This window comes from Gossypium hirsutum, chromosome D07 (genome assembly GCF_007990345.1).
Source record: "Gossypium hirsutum isolate 1008001.06 chromosome D07, Gossypium_hirsutum_v2.1, whole genome shotgun sequence".
In the NCBI taxonomy this organism is placed as follows: Eukaryota; Viridiplantae; Streptophyta; class Magnoliopsida; order Malvales; family Malvaceae; genus Gossypium; species Gossypium hirsutum.
The window spans coordinates 6,372,805-6,393,223 of record NC_053443.1 but is presented as its reverse complement, the minus strand read 5'-3'; the positions used below and the strand labels follow the sequence as shown (position 1 = coordinate 6,393,223).

At 32.6% G+C, this 20,419-nt stretch overlaps 2 protein-coding genes across 8 annotated transcripts; both read right to left on the bottom strand.

The window, feature by feature from the left end:
• Positions 1 to 562: 562 nt before the first annotated feature.
• LOC121219319 (probable adenylate kinase 7, mitochondrial) lies at positions 563 to 11,777 on the bottom strand. 5 transcript variants are annotated; one of them, XM_041097257.1, is made up of 6 exons: positions 11,269 to 11,777; positions 10,863 to 11,003; positions 10,657 to 10,735; positions 10,545 to 10,585; positions 1,143 to 1,289; positions 563 to 851 (listed from the first exon to the last, which is right to left on the bottom strand). In XM_041097257.1, exons 1-6 carry the CDS (start codon positions 11,653 to 11,655, stop codon positions 777 to 779), a joined length of 870 nt encoding a protein of 289 aa, XP_040953191.1. In that variant the 5' UTR covers positions 11,656 to 11,777; the 3' UTR covers positions 563 to 776. The 5 variants fall into 5 exon arrangements, with proteins under 5 accessions (XP_040953191.1, XP_040953190.1, XP_040953192.1 ...); XM_041097256.1 differs by having other exon boundaries at positions 10,654 to 10,735; positions 11,269 to 11,776; XM_041097258.1 differs by having other exon boundaries at positions 563 to 1,289; positions 11,269 to 11,775.
• Positions 11,778 to 13,688: 1,911 nt separating this feature from the next.
• Positions 13,689 to 18,307, bottom strand: LOC107949646 (argininosuccinate synthase, chloroplastic). 3 transcript variants are annotated; one of them, XM_041097252.1, is made up of 10 exons: positions 18,145 to 18,307; positions 17,855 to 17,913; positions 17,427 to 17,508; positions 16,024 to 16,165; positions 15,789 to 15,837; positions 15,494 to 15,676; positions 14,862 to 14,936; positions 14,578 to 14,763; positions 14,401 to 14,489; positions 13,689 to 14,317 (listed from the first exon to the last, which is right to left on the bottom strand). In XM_041097252.1, exons 1-10 carry the CDS (start codon positions 18,209 to 18,211, stop codon positions 13,765 to 13,767), a joined length of 1,485 nt encoding a protein of 494 aa, XP_040953186.1. In that variant the 5' UTR covers positions 18,212 to 18,307; the 3' UTR covers positions 13,689 to 13,764. The 3 variants fall into 3 exon arrangements, with proteins under 3 accessions (XP_040953186.1, XP_040953188.1, XP_040953187.1); XM_041097254.1 differs by having other exon boundaries at positions 17,855 to 18,015; positions 18,145 to 18,280; XM_041097253.1 differs by having other exon boundaries at positions 18,163 to 18,276.
• Between the last annotated feature and the right edge of the window lie 2,112 nt (positions 18,308 to 20,419).

The window sequence follows — 20,419 nt, the reverse complement described above, 5'->3', positions numbered from 1 at the left end:
AATGATAATTGAAATTATAATTTGGATCCTTTCTATGACATGGTTTAAAACTAGATAAGTAGTCAAACTAGTCAGACCATTAGTTCGTTGATTCAATCAGTCCGTAGAGTTTGATTAAATAAACCATTAAAAATAAATTAACAAAAAACAGTTCAACCGATTTTTTAACCCAATTAAACCGGTCTGTACCGGTTCACAGGTCAACCAGCCTAATGTCCCTCTCTAAACTGATATCTTGATCCAAACCGCCCATCCAGTTCGGTTTTAAACAACATACATTATGATTTATATTACTCAACTTTGAGTTCACTTTTACTAATATTTCAATCATATAAAACTAAAACTTACAACTATAAAATTTGATTAGTAGCTAAAATTTTTTTTTTTAAAAATTCATGATTAATTTCATTCACACTTTAATTATGTTTTGAATTTTTTACTGTTATAAATTTAATTATCACAATAATTAATATATTTTAATTATATTCAACAAGTTGAATACTATTATATTAATTACATAAAATACAACTATAAATTTTAATAAATTTAAATATAAGTAAAATCACGTGCAAGGAGACTAGCTTTAGTTATATGCTCGAGTTTGAACTAGTATATACTATGTTTTCGGAACCAAACAAGTGGTCAAACCGTTAAAAAGTCACCGATTCATGGTCCAGCTAATTCAAATCAAATAAATTATTAAAAATTCATATATATTAAAAAATATTTAAAAAAATTATAAAATCCGGTTCAATTAGTGTTGTATCGGTCATGGGTCAACCAGCTTTTAGCCTTTTTCTAGACCAATCTACCAGCCAGTTCCCGGTCCAGCCGGTCTGGTTCTGAAAACACTGGGTAAATAGAGGGAAAATCAACGGTTGATAGAAATCGAAAATAGTGTCTTAGAGGATGTGGGGAGGTACTGAAATGCCAGAAAGTTATAGAAAATTGCATATAGCCAAAATAGCTTATATATTAGGACTATAAGAACGATAAGAAACATATACCATCTACTATATCCAACATATATTTGCTATTAATTTTCCACTCATCCTATCCTATGTTAAAAGCCTATATACAGTAAAGCTAAACAATTGATTCATTTACCAGCAATCAAGAGTTTAGGGCAAACTTGAACTTACAGTCGGTTTCTGTAAAAGCCGAGCAGCATTTATATGTTGTAGATGCAATGCAGTCAAAAGCCTTCGCCAAGTCTCCATACGTGCATTGCCTATTTGAAACTCAAGAAGCTTTTTCTCGTTCTTGTAATAATCTTCTACCACCTTACTCTAACAAATGCCATAAATATACTTCATCAAAACTTTATATAGGGGTGAGCAAAAGTTGATTCGAATCAACTTAACCGAGGGTTTTATGTCAAGTCAGTTTGATCAAATAAGTTATGATGACCGGTTAGACAATTAAAGCATAGGATTAGTCGGTTAAATTGATTTTTGAGTTTTTTAAATCAAACTGATCAAATCGACCGACTGCATTGAGCCAAGCATGAGCAAGTCGAGTTCAAATATTTTAATACTTGATTCGAACAATTTACAAGCTTAATCAAGCTTTTTTTTTTATAATATATTTGGAATATTAAATCACTATTTTGTTATTTAAATAATTGAATCCTTTTGTTATACAAATATAAAATAATTGTATATGAAGCGAGTTCTAACTCAAGCTCAAGTGTAGAAATCATGCACACAACCCTAATTTCGACCACCACAGGATCTAATAATTAATTAGACCAAATTCTCCAAATTATGACCCAAATTTTAAATTGGTTATAAGCTTTAAATGTTCTAATTGAATCCTCAAAATATCATTATCATATCAATTAAGTTCTTCAGTCATCCTAGCTGATTGCTTGCGCTTTAAGTATCTGCTCAAATTTGAAGAGTAGCATATTTAAAACATATGACCAAATTGTAAACACATATTACCTGTCGAAACTATTTTTTTGTAAAAGGGGTTTATAACAGGCCAATTCTGTCTGGCCCACTAAACAAATAAAACCCAATAAACAGTCCATTACAAATATCAGACTCAAAAAAAAATCATTACAAGTGGCCCATATTTACAATGGCCAAAATAGCCCAAACTTAAAAAGCCCAAATCCCCTAAAACCAACAGAAGCCCTGGCCCGTGCCGCCCCTAACTCCCCTAGGTCTACCACCTTTGTCAGCCGCCCTCCACTTGCACCGCCACCAGCAAAGACCAAAAGCAGAAGTGACAGCAATATACAAAAATAGATTAAAACTTTGTAAAATGACTATATAAGCCATGAAAAACCATTGTAGTTTTTTCCTCGGATTTTTTTCTCTTGAATATAACCAAAAAAAGATTCAATTATACGAACAACAAAAAGCAACAAAGCAGATTGAAGAAAAAACAAGTTAGAAACGTGCAAAAGTCTTTTTTTTTCTTTATTTTCCTGCTTTCGAAACTGTTTATATTCAAAAAAAAAATTCTATTTTCCTTTTGTTTAAAAAAAACAGTATATATATATCAAATATATAATAAAAGCGAAGGCGCGGCGGTCCCCTTTGCCAAATTCTGGGCTTCGGCCAAAGGGAGAGGGAAGAGCTTTTCAATTTTTTTTTTGTAAAAAATTCACTTATATATAGGGGTGTTCATTCGGTTAACCGACCCGAAATTACTATAACCGAATTAACCGACCTTCCAAAAATTTTAACCGTTAACCGAACCGATTTTTTTTTAAAAAAATTTAACCGAACCGAAATTTTTTCGGTTAATAAGGTCGGTTAACCGAATTAACCGAAAATTATGTATTTTTATTTTTGGTTAAAAATTACCCGAATTACCCGAATTAACCGAATTACCGAAAAATACCCGAATTTTTTTTATTTTTTATTTTTAAAATTTAAAAAATTTATAAATTATTAAAGTAAATTGGGTTTTAGACTTTAGTAAATTGGGTTGTCTTTTAGTTTTAGTTTTATTGAATTGGGTAATTGGGTAAACTTTAGTTTTAGTTTTATTGGGTTGGGTAATTGAGTTTGGGTTTGGTTGGATAATTTTATTTATTAATTTTTTCGGTTAACCGAAAATTTTCGGTTAACCGACCGGTTTCGAACCGAATTAACCGTTAACCGAAAAATCATAAAAAAATTAACCGACCCCCGACCGAAAAAATTCGGTTAACCGACCGATTAATCGAATTCGGTCGATTAACCGAATTTTTTCAGTTTTACCCGAATTATGCACACCCCTACTTATATAGGCCTCCAAAGCGACGTCATTTTGAGACTAGCCTCAAACGCCCAAAACGACGTCGTTTTGGGGCGACCCAACCCATTAACCCCTAGGATCCACGTGTTTTTAAACGGAATGGCTAAATTAGCCCTTCTGCTTTTTTTATTGTTTACAATTAAGTTTCTTTCATTTTTAATTTTTTTCCTATAATTTATTTCGACTTTCAATTTGGTCCACCTTGAAGCTGTGCGTTTTGGAGGGTGGGGATTATTACCCATTTTGGTCCCTCCTTATTATTCGCGCATTCTACTTAGTCCTTCTCCTTTTTATTTATTTCTAATTTTCCCCAAATTTTTGTTTTAAAACTCAATTTAGCCTGCTATTTTATTATTAAATTAATATTATTATTACTATTTTCCTTTTTATTTATTTACTTGTTATTATTATCATATTATTAAATTAATTAGTTTCGCATTCTTATTATATTTATTTACCTAATATTTTAAATACATCTATTCTATTTTATCATATTATATTTATTATTTCGCATTCTTTTACATGATTACAAACCTTAGATTATTCATTATTTTTATTGTCATTCATATTATTCTCATTATTATTAGTATTATTTTTTTAAAACCCTTGTATATCCCATTTATTCATATGGTTGTTTACTATTTTTTTTTTAGTTTACTTATTATTTTTCTTTTATCTGTAATCAGCTTGTTTGTTTCGTTAGTCCATTCTTGTTGTTTTTAACGCATTTATGTTGTTACGCATATTATCATCGTGATTTATTTTCACAACAAATTTGTGATACATTAATTTTACTCGAAACATAAATTATTATTTTAAAATAAGTAATACTTCATATTTTGAGATTTGAAAGGTCGTACGATAACTTACGGGGTTTCAATTTTCTCGATAAATCTTAATAAACGAACATTTTAAAAAAAAATTGAATTTTAAATAATCTCAAGAATCAAGAAATTCGTGTTCTAACTTACGGGATATGATTTCTTTCTAAAACTAAGGTAATCGAATATCTTTCAAATAAGTAAATTTTTCTGCGTTTATTCTCGTATCAGAAATTTAAGACATTGTGTCCTAACTTACGGGACGTAATTCTCTTTCTCGATTAACGTGAAATATGCCCCTTTTTTTGAAAAATTTTGAATATTCTAACGAAAAATCATATTTTAAATCTCTTCAAGATTTTCAATTCTCGGCACTAAAAAAACACGAAGTAATCAACTAGGTACCAATTTTGGGCGTTACGAGGGTGCTATTCCTTCCTCATGCGTAGCAAACTCCCAAACCCGTCTTTTTAAATTTCACGGACCAAAATCGTTGTTTTAATAAATCAAACTGTTTATTAAAAACGACCACTTTTCGAGGTGACCCTATCCTACCTCATCAAAAAGGATTGATCGCGACTCCCATATTTATTTTAAAATCAAAGTCGACCCCTTTTACAAAAAAATAGTTTCGACAACTTAGCGATTCCACTGGGGACCCAAAATAAGAGAGTCAAGCCACGAGTTGATTACTTTATCTTTTTGGCGAAAATTAAAAACTTGGTTTAAATTTACGATCCTTTCGTTGCATTTCATTTGACTTTATTGCGATCCTCATTATTTTGGTATAATTGCTTTACTAGGTTGAGTTTTTGATATATTTCTGCACATTGCATCGCGTAATCGATTGATTTTACCCTTTTAAGTGGGAGTGAGAAGACATTCCTTCGTGAGGTCTTCACCTCCGTATAGGATAGTGGATCGCTTTCGGAATACATCTGTACCTATATCTTCGTGAGATTTTCATCTCCGTATAACTATAGAGAAATGTATTCCCCTGAACTAAACTCGGTCTATATGAGCCTATAGTGGTGAGAATCGATAAATTTGTTGGTTCAGGTACCTTTACGTTAAAACCGAACCCCATATAGCGAGCCCTAAGAGCCCACCTTAGGTAGAACCATACCAAACCTAATGGTTACCTGAGTAGATAATTTACTTATTATTCTTTGCTTGCTTTAAACTGTGTATGAAGTACTGATTTGTTTTACTTTTATTGTAACTCCATGACATTTTCATCAAAAAATGTGTTAATTCACATTCGATTGCTAAATAGATAATTTATCATGAAAGTAGTTTCTTGATAAAGTAGAGGATAATGCAGCTGTCCAGATATGGGCCGAGACAATGCAGCAAAAGAAGGGTGATAGCCTACAACGGGTACGTGTAAGAGTTGTGGGATTTTACTCGTATTAGCGTAACCCAAAATAATCTTCAGGAGATAAAAGAAATATGGGATCAATGGGATGACGAGATTAAGCAACTATTCTACTGTAATTATGGTGATTTGCCCTATCTATTCGATATCAAAGTTGACAAGTACTTATTCTGAGCTCTCGCCCAGTATTGGAACATTTCTTATAGTTGTTTTATTTTTACAAATGTGGATTTGGTACCTACTGTGGAAGAGTACACGACTTTGCTCCGTTGCCCGAAAATTCACATAGACAAGGTTTATTCTAGAGCTGCCAACATCCAAACGTTCTTAAAAAAAACTGACGAACATCACGGGAATAAGCGAACAGTGGGTTGTAGCCCAAATCAAGCAGAAAGGTGATATTAAGTGCATTCCTTGGAGAAATTTGAAAGATTTGATCCTAGCACATCCCAATGTGAAGAAGAGGGTTGATGTCTTCGCGTTTAGCATTTACGGATTAGTTATCTTCCCTAAGGCTTTAGGGCATATAGACGAGACGGTCTCCGACTTATTTGATCGACTTAATAAAAGGGTCACACCCGTTCCCGTAATTTTGGCCTAAAATTTCATATCCTTGAACACATGCCGAAGAGCGGGCGAGGGCAGATTCATCGGATGCGCACAACTCTTACTAGCGTGGTTCCACAGCTATTTTTGGACTGTGAAAAAGGTCTCATATCGAATCTTCTCCGAAAACTATTCTTACAAATACAGATGCAAGATCAACTGCAAATACGAACTTTTTTTTGTAATTATCTTCCTTGTATACAAACTCGCACTGAGCTAACCCTTGTGTTACGACGCAAGCTGTCTCAATTTGCATTGTCTTAACACGTGCAGAGGAGCATACCCAACAGCTCTTCATATTTCAAGTAAGGGAACCTAATCAAAATCTCCACCGATATAAAATCTCGTCAGGGACCATCCAAAGGGCTCTCCACTCGACGTCCTAGTCTCGCAGATTTTGGAGAATGATCATCCATTTCTCCTTCGGTATATCATCCCGTCTTGGCGTAGCCACTAACTCCTTCGGGATATCTCCTTTTTCACTTTCCAAAAATGGTTGTGGAACCACGTTAGTAAGAGCTGTGTGCATTCGATGAATCTCCCTTCACCCGCTCTTTGACATGTGTTCAAGGATCTAAAAGTTTCGGCCAAAATTATGGGAACGGGTGTGACCCTTTTATTAAGTCGATCAAATAAGTCAGAAACCATCTCGTCTATATGCCCTAAAGCCTTAAGAAAAATAACCAATCCGTAAATGCTTAACACGAAGACATCAATCATCTTCTTCATATCGGGATGTGCTAGGATCAAATATTTCAAATTTCTCCAGGGAATGCACTTACTATCACTTTTCTGCTTGATTCAGGCTGCAACCCACTGTTCGCTCATTCCCATGATGTTCGTCAGCTTTTTTAAGAACGTTAGGACATTAGCAGCTCTAGAATAAACATTGTCAGTTTGAATTTTTGGGCAACGGAGCAAAGCCATACTCTTCCACAATAGGTACCAAATCCACCTTTCCAAAAGTAAAACAACTATAAGCAAGGTTCTAATACTAGGCGAGAGCTTTGAATAAATACTTGTCAACTTTGATATCGAATAGATAAAGCAAATCACCATAACTATAGTAGAATAGTTGCTTGATCTCGTCATCCCATTGATCCCATATTTCCTTCATCTCCTGAAGATTATTTTGGGTTACGCTAATACGAGTAAAATCCCACAACTCTGACACGTACCCCTCTATAAGACTATCACCCTTCTCTTATTGCGTTGTCTCGGCCCATATCCGGACGGCCGCATTATCCTCTACTTTATCAAGAAACCCATTTTTCATGACAAATTATCTATTTAGCAATCGAATGTAAATCAACACCTTTTTTGATGAAAATGTCATGCAAATACAATAAAAGCAAAACAGGTCAATACTTCATACACAGTTTAAAGCAAGCGAAGAATAATAAGTAAAACATCTACTCGGTTCTAACGTAAAGGTACCTGAACCAGCAAATTCCTCGATCTTCACCCATTACAGGCTTATATGGACCAAGTTCAATTCAGGAAAATACATTTCCCTATAGCTATACAGAGATGAAAATCTCACGAAAATATATGTGCGGATATATTCCGAAAGCGATCTACTATCCTATACGCAGGTGAAGACCTTACGAATGAATAGCTTCTCACTCCCACTTAAAAGGATAAAATCGATCGATTACGCGATGCAATGTACAGAAATATATCAAAAACTCAACCCAGCAAAAGTAATTATACCAAAATAATAAGGATTGCAACAAAGTCAACTAAAATGCAACGAAAAGATCGTAAATTTAAACCAAGTTTTTAATTTTCACCAAAAAGACAAAATAATCAACTCGTGGCTTGACTCTCTCATTTTGGGTCCCCAGTGGAATCGCCAAGCCGTCGAAACCATTTTTTTGTAAAAGATGTCAACTTTAATTTTGAAAACGAAAACAAATATAGGAGTCGCGACCAATCATTTTTAATAAGGTAGGATAAGGTCACCTCAAAAATGGTCATTTTTAATAAACGATTTGATTTATTAAAACAACAATTTTGGTTCGCGAAATTCAGAAAGATAGGTTCAAGAGTCGGCTACGCACGAGGAAGAATTAGCACCCTCGTAGCGCCCAAAATTAATACCTAGTTGATTACTTCGTTTTTTTAGTGTCGAGAATTGAAAATCTTGAAGAAATTTAAAATACGATCCTTCGTTAAAATATTAAAAAATTTTCAAAAAAAGAACATATTTTACATTAATTGAGAAAGAAAATTATGTCTCATAAGTTAGGACACAATGTCTTAAATTCTAGATACAAGAATAAACGCTGAAAATTTTACTTATTTAAAATATATTCGATTATCTCGATTTTAGAAAGAAATCATATCCCGTAAGTTAGAACACAATTTTCTTGATTCTCGAGATTATTTAAAATTCAATTTTTTTAAAAATGTTCTTTTATTCAAATTTATCAAGAAAATCAGAACCCCGTAAGTTAGGGTACGAACTTTCAAATCTCAAAATACGAAGAATTACTTATTTTAAAATCATAATTTATGTGTCAAGTAAAATTAATGTATCACAAATTTGTTGTGAAAATAAATCACGATGATAATATGTGTAACAACATAAATGCGTTAAAAACCAACATGACAGACGAGAATGGATTAACAAAACAAACAAGCTGATTACATATAAAAGAAAAATAACAAGCAAACTAAAAAATAAAATAAAAAACAATAGTAAACAACCATATGAATAAATGGGATATACAAGGGTTTTAAAAAATAATACTAATAATAATGAGAATAATATGAATGGCAATAAAAATAATAAATAATGAATAATCTAAGGTTTGTAATCATATAAAAGAATGAGAAATAATAAATATAATATGATAAAATATATTAGATGTATTTAAAATATTAGGTAAATAAATATAAAAAGAAATATAATAGAAATAAGAATGTGAAACTAATTATTTTAATAATATGATAATAATAACAAGTAAATAAATAAAAAGGAAAATAATAATAGTAATAATAATATTAGATTAATTAATTTAATAATAAAATAGCAAAAATAACAAAAAAATGCTAAATTGAGTTTTAAAACAGAAATTTAGGGCAAATCATAAATAAATAAAAAGGACCAGGACCAAATAGAATGCGCGAATAACAAATAGGGACCAAAATGGGTAATAATCCCCACCCTCCAAAGCGTATAGCTTCAAGGTGGACCAAATTGAAAATCGAAATAAATTACGGGGAAAATATTAAAAATGAAATAAACTTAATTGTAAATAATAATAAAAAGCGGAAGGGCCAATTTAGCCCTTCCATTTAAAAACACGCGGATCCCAAGGGTTAATGGGTCGGGTCGCCCCACAACGACGTCGTTTTGGGCGTTTGAGGCCAATCTCAAAACGACGTCACTTTGGAGGCCTATATAAGTGAATGTTTGACAAAAAAATCATTTAGCCCTTGTTTTTTAAAAAAAAAAACTGAAAACCTCATCCCTCTCCCTCTGGTCGAAGCCCAAAATCCGGCGAAGGGGACGCCGTGGCTCCACTACGCCTCCGCCGTGGACGGTGGTCAGACGCCCCAGGTAAGTTTCTTTTCCTTCGCTTTTATTATATATTTGATATATATATAGTTTTTTAAAAATAAACAAAAGGAAAATAGAAATATTTTTTTGAATATAAACAGTTTCGAAAGCAGGCAAAATGACCTTTGCACGTTTCTAACTTTATTTTTTTCTTCAATCTGCTTTGTTGCTTTTTGTTGTCCGTATACTTAAATCTGTTTTTTATTGTATTCAAGAGAAAAAAAATCCGGAGAAAAAACTACAATGGCTTTTCATGACTTATATAGCCATTTTACAAAGTTTTAATCTATTTTTGTATATTTGCTGTCACTTCTGCTTTTGGTCTTTGCAGGTGGCGGTGCAAGTGGAGGGCGGTGCTGACAGAGGTGGCAGTGGCAGACCTAGGTGAGTTAAGGGCGGCACGGGCTAGGGTTTCTGTTGGTTTTAGGGGATTTGGGCCTATTGGGCTTTTTAGGTTTGGGCCGTTGTAAATATGGGCCACTTGTAATGATTTTTTTGGGGGTCTGATATTTGTAATGGACTATTTATTGGGTTTTATTTATTTGGGTTTTATTTGTTAAGTGGGCCAAGCAGAATTGGCTTGTTACATTACCTATTGCATGGACAGCTTGGCCCTAACGTGTAAAGAAATATAATATTCCTAACTTTTAACGACATTGTTTTTTTAATACATCACTTAGACCCAAGGTGTCCATGCAGTAGGTACACATGTATCTAAAATTTGCTCTACATGTTTTAAATATGTTTCATGTTATATCTAAACTGACATTTAACACTCATGCTAATGACTAGGCTAATGAAAAGACCTAGATGATATGATATTCCGAATGCAATTAACCCATATATATATATATATATATGCAAACATACATCCAAAACCGTAACTGCAATGCAAAGAGATGTGAGGATTGCAGACCTGTTTGATATAGTCTTGGAGCCTCTCAGTCCATGAAGCTTCTGCAATAGCAATGAAACATTACATAATGGAAGTCAAAAGTATCACAGCATTAAGGAAAAGAACTCACCACCTTGATTGTTCATCATTAAATCTTCAGTGCATTTGAAATTCACTACAAGATCAATCTCAGCAAGTTGATCCAGAATCTCCTACGAGTTATATATATATATATATAAAGCTATGAGCAGAATTCATATCTTAAATGCAACAACCAAGAAGTAAACATAACAGATAATTGCATAATCACGTGTTCTTTTAGCAGTACTTAGTACTTACAGCTTGAATCCGTGATCGAGGAATTCCATCCAGAATAAAGCCAGTTTCACCTCTGTAATGCCCATCTTCCAACCTCTTCGACAATAACCCCAATATAATATCCTCGTTAACTGGCTCCCCATGATCAACTGCATTTGCAATCTACAAAAATCATAATATCAAGTTCAAAATATACTGCGAGAAGCATACACGCAATCAATCCCTATGAATTCAATAAACATATGTAATAGTAAGCAAATTTTGACGGTAAACACGCTAAAATTTTGTCAAAGTATATTTTTCCGTAAAATCAATGTAGAGAAAGAGGGGGAAACTAGTAATTAAATCATGTAAAAATGATCAATCAAGAAGAAATTGTAAATCTGTCAAAATTCATTGATTCTTGCCTTGAGCAAATGAATATAACCTGTTTGTAAAGATTAGAGTTAGGGCTGAGTTCTTGACGAACAAGGCTCGCCATTGTAATATGGGGAACTTCTAGAAGTTTCGACAACATTACAGCGTACACGCGCTTCTTGGCGCGTGGGCTTCCGATGAACGCCCACTGCACTCCTCTTAGAGGGACGGAGCCATTGGTGTCAGCCACTGGAGTTGAACGAAAAAGCTCATCACGACGAGACTCCTGTTGTGACGGTGACACGTGGTAGTAGTACCAGTAGTCGGTGTCAGGTTGCGGCTGCGCAGCACCATGGAATCGGCTAACAGTGAGCTTAAGCAGTCGATAGAGTGGTGGCCCCGCCGTTACAGCTGCGGCGGTAACGGTGGCTAGGTGGCTTAGCTTATTAATGATCATGGCTTTCGATGGCGGAGAGAAATGAAGGGTTTAGTGTTCTATTTTCCAGAATGGAGGGTTTAACTTTAATTCGATCAAACTAAAAACAAGCCTTCTACGCCCAAGTTGCCAAATAATTATCTAGTTGAATTATTGAATTATCAAAAATTAAATTTACTAATAATTTATAAGAAATCAAATTCTGAAATTTTCAATTTAATATTTATTCACTTATTCATTAAATTATTAAATTTTGTTATTAATATACTAAATTTATCCAGTTTTAATTCTAAACCCTAAGTCAAGACCCCATACTAAAACTGTTCATAGGTCAACTACAAAGCCGAAGGCTAACCTAAAAAATGAAAAAAAAGAAATAGACAAAAATAGGAGACCCGAAAATTTTATTTTATTTTATTTATTTCAGGCTTTAAATAATTTTTTTATCACAAAATTGAATTTGATGTGACGGTTGCCCTTGAAAGCAATGTGACGATGTTTTTCTTTACACGAAAATGCTAATGCATGAGTTACTTACTATGTATAACAATTATTACTATTATTGCTTGAGAAAACCTAATGTTTTTTTATAATATTATTATCTTATTTTTTATTTTTTTATTGTTAATTTTCGCTCTCTTCGTATAATTTAATAATATTTTTATTCATATTTATGATTAAAAATAATTTAATAAAATGTATTTTTAGATAAAACTAAATTTTATTAACCAAATAAAATAATTTAATATATTTGATAAAATTTAAAATATATTAAATAGAACTCAAATTTTTTTTAATCACTTATGTTTAAACTTAATTACAAATATTTCAACATTTAAATAAGGTAAATTTTAACTTAAGTAGACCCAATTCAACTCAAATTATTATTATTTTAAATTTTAAATTTATATTCATGTAAATTTAATCATAAAAATATATAAATATTAATAAAAATAATTTTAAAATTAAATTGATAGGTTTTTTTAACCTAAAATTAAGTTAATAGCGGATTCCAACTATTGATTTCTTTTTGTAGCATACCGTTTTTTAATTTAAAATTAAGTTATTAGATTTTCACAAATTTTTTTAAAGGTAAATCTCAAAATTATATATCAACTTTAATTTAATGTACAATTATATATATGAATTTTAATTTGGTACAATTATACACATGAAATTATAATTTGGTTTAAATCTATACTTGAAACTTTAATTTTGATTTAAGCATACACATTTAAATAAATAAATACATTAATTTATTTTTATATTAGATAAATATAATTATTTATGTATGCAATATATAAACATAAAACGATATTATATCAATAATTATGGTAATAATTTATAAGAATTGGATCAAATTAAAATTTCATATATACAATTACACATTAAATCATAATTCATATATAATTTTGAGATTTTTTTTTATATCAGATAACATTCATGTTATTTAAGTATCTAAGTATTTGATAGAAGATCCAACTAACACTCTAAACAAGTGTCAACTTTTAATATATTTTAATATTAAATTAATAATAATTTCAAACTTTTGAGCCAAGTCAAGTCAAAACAAGTAAAGAGAAAAAATTCTTGAGCTAAAACACAATCTATACATAAGTCTAAACCCAGTGAATTCAACAACTTTTCTAGATTATATATTGATAGTGTATCAAATACTAATCTTTTTTAAAATATTCATTATTCTTAAATTTTTTATTTTAAATTGTCACATAATATTTGATCTATCATTTAATAACTAAAAACCATTTTAGTGATGAAAAGACCTAATTGATATAATTTTAATAATTCGGGGATATAATTACAATGATTTGAAGTTTAATGATCAATTTAAAATAAATGTCATAGTTTAGGGATGTTTTGTGCAAATGTTTTGTGCAACTAACTCAATAAATTATGATAAATTAGTAAGGAAACAAGTTAAAAGAATGAAAGAGTATGGATCTTGAAGGAACCTCAAAATATATAATGAAAACTACTCCATTGACAAGATATAAATTATTAAGCCTTGAAATTTGAAGGAACCTCAAAATATATAATGAAAACTACTCCATTGACAATATATAAATTAGCCTTGAAATTCCAGACATTGATACACAAAATAGAAAGCACTTAGATACCTTTGTTAAGCATTGCCCTAACCCTCATTGGAAGACCATAGAGCCGAATAAATCCGGCAGCATCGGCTTGATTATATATGTCTCCACTCTCAAAGGAGGAGATATCCTCTCTGTACAAGCTATAAGCACTGGTCCGGCCAGTTACGGAAACTGATCCTTTGTATAGCTTCAAAGTCACGGAACCAGTGGTGGTTTCAGTTATCTTCTCCATAAATGCATCCATGGATTCACGAAGTGGGTCGAACCACCTTCCTGCATAAACTAACTCCGCATACTTGAGGGCAAGTGAATCTTTAACTTGAATGGTTTCGCGGTCAAGGGTTAGAGATTCCAGCTCACGAACGGCGTTGAATAGGATGGTACCACCCGGAGTTTCGTAGACCCCACGACTCTTCATACCAACGAGCCGATTTTCAACCATGTCAATACGACCAATCCCATGTTTCCCACCAATTTCATTGAGTGTAGCAAGAAGTTCAGCCGGCAAATAAGTTTTTCCATCAAGTGAAACAGGGATGCCTGATTCAATTCCGATTTTCACGTATCTGCAGAAATTGTGCATATAAAAAAGCTGTTAATTTGGAATAGGAAACATGTGAAAAATCATTAAGAGGCAGGTAAAACATACTGAGGTTTATCAGGAGCATCTTTCGGGTCAACACTCATCATGTACATATCTTCCTTCGGTTCATTTGCTGGATCCTCCAAGATATCTCCCTTCAATGCCAAGAAAGATAAATATTGGAGAGAGATGCAAAGAGAATCACGTTAAGTAAATCGGACAAATAAGACTTAGTTACCAAACCTCGTGGCTCAAGTGCCATAAGTTCCTGTCTCTGCTGTATATTGATTTCTTTGTCACTGGAACAGGCACATTATGCTTCTTAGCATATTCAATAGCATCTTCTCTCCCTGTAATATCCCATTCTCTCCAAGGAGCCACAACGTTTAATTCCGGATTTAGAGCAAAGAAGGTGAGCTCAAACCGAACCTGGAAGAATAAATATGCTAGTCAATTTATGAAAGTAAAGTCAGGTTTGACGAAATAAGAGAGTTATTCATAGCTAAAGCTTTCGTTGAGAGGCATGCCTGATCATTTCCTTTCCCTGTGCATCCATGAGAAACGGCATCAGCCCCAACCTCTCTAGCAATATCCACCATGGCCTGTCATAATAAGCACATTATCTCAAAAGGTAAAGAAAAAAACATAAAAGAAAATGATGCTAGTACAAAGCTTTGCTTTATAGAGTGGAAAGAAAATTAGAGATGAAATATTGAAGGAGAAAAACTGGGTAAAAGTACAATGGAAGCCCTTGTACTAAGAATCAGATTACATTTTGCCCCCTTTACTCAAAACAATGGGCAAAATAGTTCTTGTACATTAGATTAAAGAGCAAATTGATCCTTTTTGTTAAAAATTTCATCCATTTCTACGGTTAAAAACTAATGTAGCTGAAGAAATAACCAATTAGTTACACTTAACATGCCACATGTACTCTTATGTCAACATATGGGGACCAGTTTTTAACAATATAAATAGATGGAATTTATAACTGAATGCCTACTTTGCTCTTTAATCTAACATATAGGGAATAATTTTTACCGAAAAATTGCAATACTAAGGTAGCATGCTATGTAGGCTTCACAAGAGCTTTATTAGTGTTGAGCTTGACAGAATGTATAATTAGCAGAACATGACAAATACACAAATAGTTAGTAACCTTTGCAATAACAGGCCTGGCCATTGAGGTTCCCAACAAGTATTTCCTCTCGTAAATGGCACCAGCTCGCAAGCATGGAAATATATAGTCTTTCACAAATTCCTCCTTTAAGTCCTTAACTACTAACTGGCAAGCCCCGCTTGCCTTGGCCTTTGCTTCCAAACCATCCAATTCTTTTATGCCCTGAAAAAGTTTGAAATGACAAATAAATTTTGCATGTAATAAGATGACATTATAAACTTACACCACATAAAGTAAATCAGACTGTTTAGCAAACTTGTTTACTCCCACATACTTGGCCAACATCGGCAGTGAAGCAAACAACCTCACAACCATAATTCTCCCTGCAAAAGAATAATACTTAAATCATAGGTTTCATAAATAAGCACGTACAAATGATCAACGAAAAATAAAATATTGAATTCCAGTTAACCATCATCTAGAAGCTACTCATTTAAGGATACATGTTTCAAGAATTATGATGTAAAATGGAAAGCATTAGTATATATAACATAAAACAGGTTAACTACCTTAGCCATGGAACAATAACAGAAGTATCTAAGCCGCCACTGTAGGCTAAAACAACTTTGTTTAATTTGCCTCGAAGCCCTCCACCCTTTGTAACTGTGGAAACATCCGTCCCTGAGTTGCTGGAAAGAACAGCTTGAATACCTGCAAGTTTACAATGAAAATGCAGATGTAATTGAAACAGCTTAAAACTAAAATACAGTAGTGAAAAATAACTCAAAAGATGCTAATGAAATGGGGGCAAAGCAAATATGCAGACGAATCATGCAACAAGAGAGGCTTATATAGAAAAGAAAAATGGAAGGAATTCTTCCGAAGGTTTCTGCTTGTTAACTATAGTTAAAAAAAGGTTAAAGTACCTGGGAGGTCCCTGTATTATAGGGATTGGATCAAATCAATCCCTCTATTATTAAATGTATCAATTTAGTCCCTATACTATAAAAAAGAATCAAATAAGTCCAAATTGTAACAAAGTCAACATTTATTCTATAAAAAATGTTTTGAAAATTATTATTTTCAATTGCAGTTCAATTCCAAACAAAAGATTTTATTTATAGAATGATAAAACTTTAAAAATATTAACTCTGTTAAACAATAAATGATATTTTTTAAACAGTAAATGTTAACTCTATTCCAATTTGGTCTTATTTGATTCTTTTTAATAGTAAAGGGACTAAATTGAGCCATTTAATAATAGAGGGGCTAATATGATTAAATCCCTATAATACAAGGACCTCCTAGGCACATTCTCCTTAAAAAAAGTAATAATAAACAATAATGTGGAGATCAAGCTAGAATTGGCAAAACTGTGGCAGTGAAATAAACTAAAGCCATAATGATGGTACATCCCACAGTAAACTAAAACTGTCATAAGGACAAGGGAAGGGATCACTTATACTTTTCAGTAACTTTATACACAACTGATAATTTAACAATCCAACCATCATATTTCATGGACTATTGATGCAGATAATACATGTCAAGTTTGGTACAAATTAAAATTTTCTAACTTTTCGTTTTACCTTAAAGAACAATATTTACCATATATTTTTTAAAACACTTATTGCAATATAAAGGTAACTGTTCAAGAAAAAGTGCTTTACTAAAAAGACTTTACTAAGCTTGGCTACCATGCATCTTCACATAATCGGTGCCTTGGACATTCTTGTGTATCCTTTATATAATATGATCAATCAATCAGAAAATCTTAACAAAGAATAAATTCTTCTAGTCTCAATTTCTCATTGAATTAGTATCAGGTTTTTAAGTACTTCATGGAATAACTCATCACAAAATCCTTTCTTATTTTCAAGTTATTTGAAATATGTTTCCTGCAGATAGGACAAACAAAAAAACAACATAGAATACTTAAACTGTTAAACAATGGAGCAATGCTGGCCCTCACCTTGATTCTTAGGTGTTAGAGTCATACACACATTGTTGCTTACAATAGCATTACCATGAAGCGAACTAGATTTTCCACTTAACTGCCAACAAAGTTGCAAAAAAAAAAACACATATTGAACTGCAAATTGTAGAGCCGAATACAAACAAATAAAGAAAATTTTGATAATACCATTGAGTAGAGAGGTCAGAGGGGGACTGTACGGGTGGCCAAGGCCCGCCAAATTTTGAGAAATTTTCATTTTTCACTTGAAATTTTTAATTAGACCCAAATTTTTTAAAATTCTTATTATACATTTCTTCTTAAAAAATTTTAATTAAACCCCAAATTTTTTTTAATTTTTTTCATAAATCTCCTAAATTTTTGAAAATTTTACTAGGCCCCATAACTTTAGTCCCAATATCTGCCACTGGTTTAGTACAAATTACCTCATGGAAAGTGGATAACTTCCTAGAACAGATCAAATTATCGGAATGTAACAATGTATCTGCAAAATGCAAGAACCAAACCGAAACATCAGCTTATAAAATCATACGAAAATACTAAAAAGAATCCCCACAGATCAAATTATCGGAATGTAACAATGTATCTGCAAAATGCAAGAACCAAACCGAAACATCAGCTTATAAAATCATACGAAAATACTAAAAAGAATCCCCAAAAACCACACGAAAAATGAAGCGATAATCAGAAAATTGGAAATGTAAAGAAGAATTACTTCTTTTGGGACCGTAACTTGCAAGATTAATGGACGAAGAGAGTGAAATGGCTTTGAACTGAGCCATTTTTTTTCTTTCACTGAAATTGAAAAGAGAAACAGGCAGGGAGAAACGACGGGGCAGGGAGAAACAAAGAGGGGATTGCTAGGGTTTTCGGTTTTAAAGATAGTCAGTGATAATACACGTGGCTTTTTTATATTGGATATTAGGGTATCATGTGTCAGATTCTCAGTGAAGGTCAATGACTCAGCTTAAAGCCCTTTTCGATGTAATTTTAAGGTTAAAAAATGTTTCAAGTCCCTCTACAGTTTCTATATTCGGAATTTAATCCTTATTTCGGATCGGGATCCGAGATATACATCGAGATTTTGGAATAAATTGTAAGAAACTCTAGGTGTAAAGCTAAATTTCAGCATTGCATTTCATCCTCAGACTGATGAGTAGTTAGAACGAGTGGTTCAGATTTTGGAAGACATGTTGAGGTGTTGCATACTCGAGTTTGGAGGTAGCTTGGAAAGGTATTTACCATTAGCTGGATTTGCGTATAACAACAATTATCAATCCAGTATAAAAATGGCACCACTTGAAGCTCTTTATGGAAGAAAATGTAAGACTCTATTGTATTAGTCTGAATTGAGTGAATCCAAGCTAGTGGGAGTCGACTTAAGTCGAGAAACTGAAGATAAAGTTGGAATCATCCGAGACAATTTGAAGAATGCTTCTGACCGTCATAAGTCGTATGCAGATTTGAAAAGAAGAGAAATAGAATCTGATGTGGGTGATTGAGTGTTCTTAAAAGTTTCACCAAGGAAGAAAGTATTGCGGTTTGGTAGAAAATGGAAACTGAGCCCAAGATTTATCGAGCCGTATGAGATTGTTGAAAGAATCGGCCCTCTGGCTTATCGATTAGCTTTGCCTTCGGAACTTGAGAAAATTCATAACGTGTTTCATGTATCTATGCTGAGACAGTACAGATCAAATCCTTCACATGTAATTCCTCATAGTGAAATTGAGCTTCAACCGGATATGACATACACTGAAGAACTGATAAAGATTTTAGTTCGAGAGGTTAAGGAATTACGAAATAAATGAGTTCCGCTAGTAAAAGTATTATGGCACTGTCATGGTTCGGAGGAGGCTACTTGGGAAACAAAAGAATCGATGAGATCACAATATCCGAATATATTCTTAGGTAACAAATTTTGAGGACGAAATTTCCTAAAGGGTGTAACTGCCCGATTTCAATCCTAATCAGAATAGTAGTTTCGAAACCACAAATCTTAGTCAAAAAAAATTTTAAATATTATTTTCTGTGTTTATAATTTGTGAGTTAATAAATGTGAAAATTTCGTGATTTAATTTTACTGTTTGTGTGCTTAATTTGATAAAAGGACTAAATCGCATAAAGTGTAAAAGTTCTATTTTACAATCTAAAGGGGTCTAAAAGCTATAGAATATTAATTGGAGGTCCCTAATGTGCAATTAGGCCTTGTTTAGGGTGGTGGCCGGCCACAGGGACAAAGAAAAGATTTGGTCAATTGGTTAGGTAAAAATTTGGTGACTAAATTGATTTTTATCATAAAATAAAGAAAAGAGTGATATCATCTTTTCTTCTCCACCTTCACCACCGAAAATTAGCAGCAAAATAGGGGTTTGAGAGCTCAAAAATTTCAGCAAGCTTTTCTCATTACAAATCAAGAATTAAAGAAATCGGACTTGGATCGGGGGAAAACAAAAGTCGTCGATTAATCGTTCCGTTCTGGTTTATCGTTGTCCGAGGTAAGTTTATAAGCAAATGGATGATATAAATTCTAAATACATATTAGTTATATATATGCTAAAATGAAAACATGCAAATATATGTATATGTAGCCAAATGTGTTTAAGTTCGGGTAACAGAAATAGACGTGGATGTGATTGACCGATATTTAGCACTGAGTGTGCGAGTATGGAATAGCTATGGCTATACGAATGACACTAAGTGTGTGAAACAAAAATGACGATGTCGAATAACAGGCACTAAGTGTGCGATACCAAGATCAATTTGGTTAAATAAGAGAGAGCCCTAATTGTGCAACGTCATTATAGCTTCGACAAATTATTTAGCACAAATTGTGCGGATCCAATGAATGATGAATGTGACATATAAGTACATGATATTACAAGTATGTAATAGTTAAATAATATATGATATCAAGGTAAGTTGGTTATTTCATTTGTGATACAAATTAGACGATGCAAATGAAAGTATGTGTGTATTAAAGACTATATTTG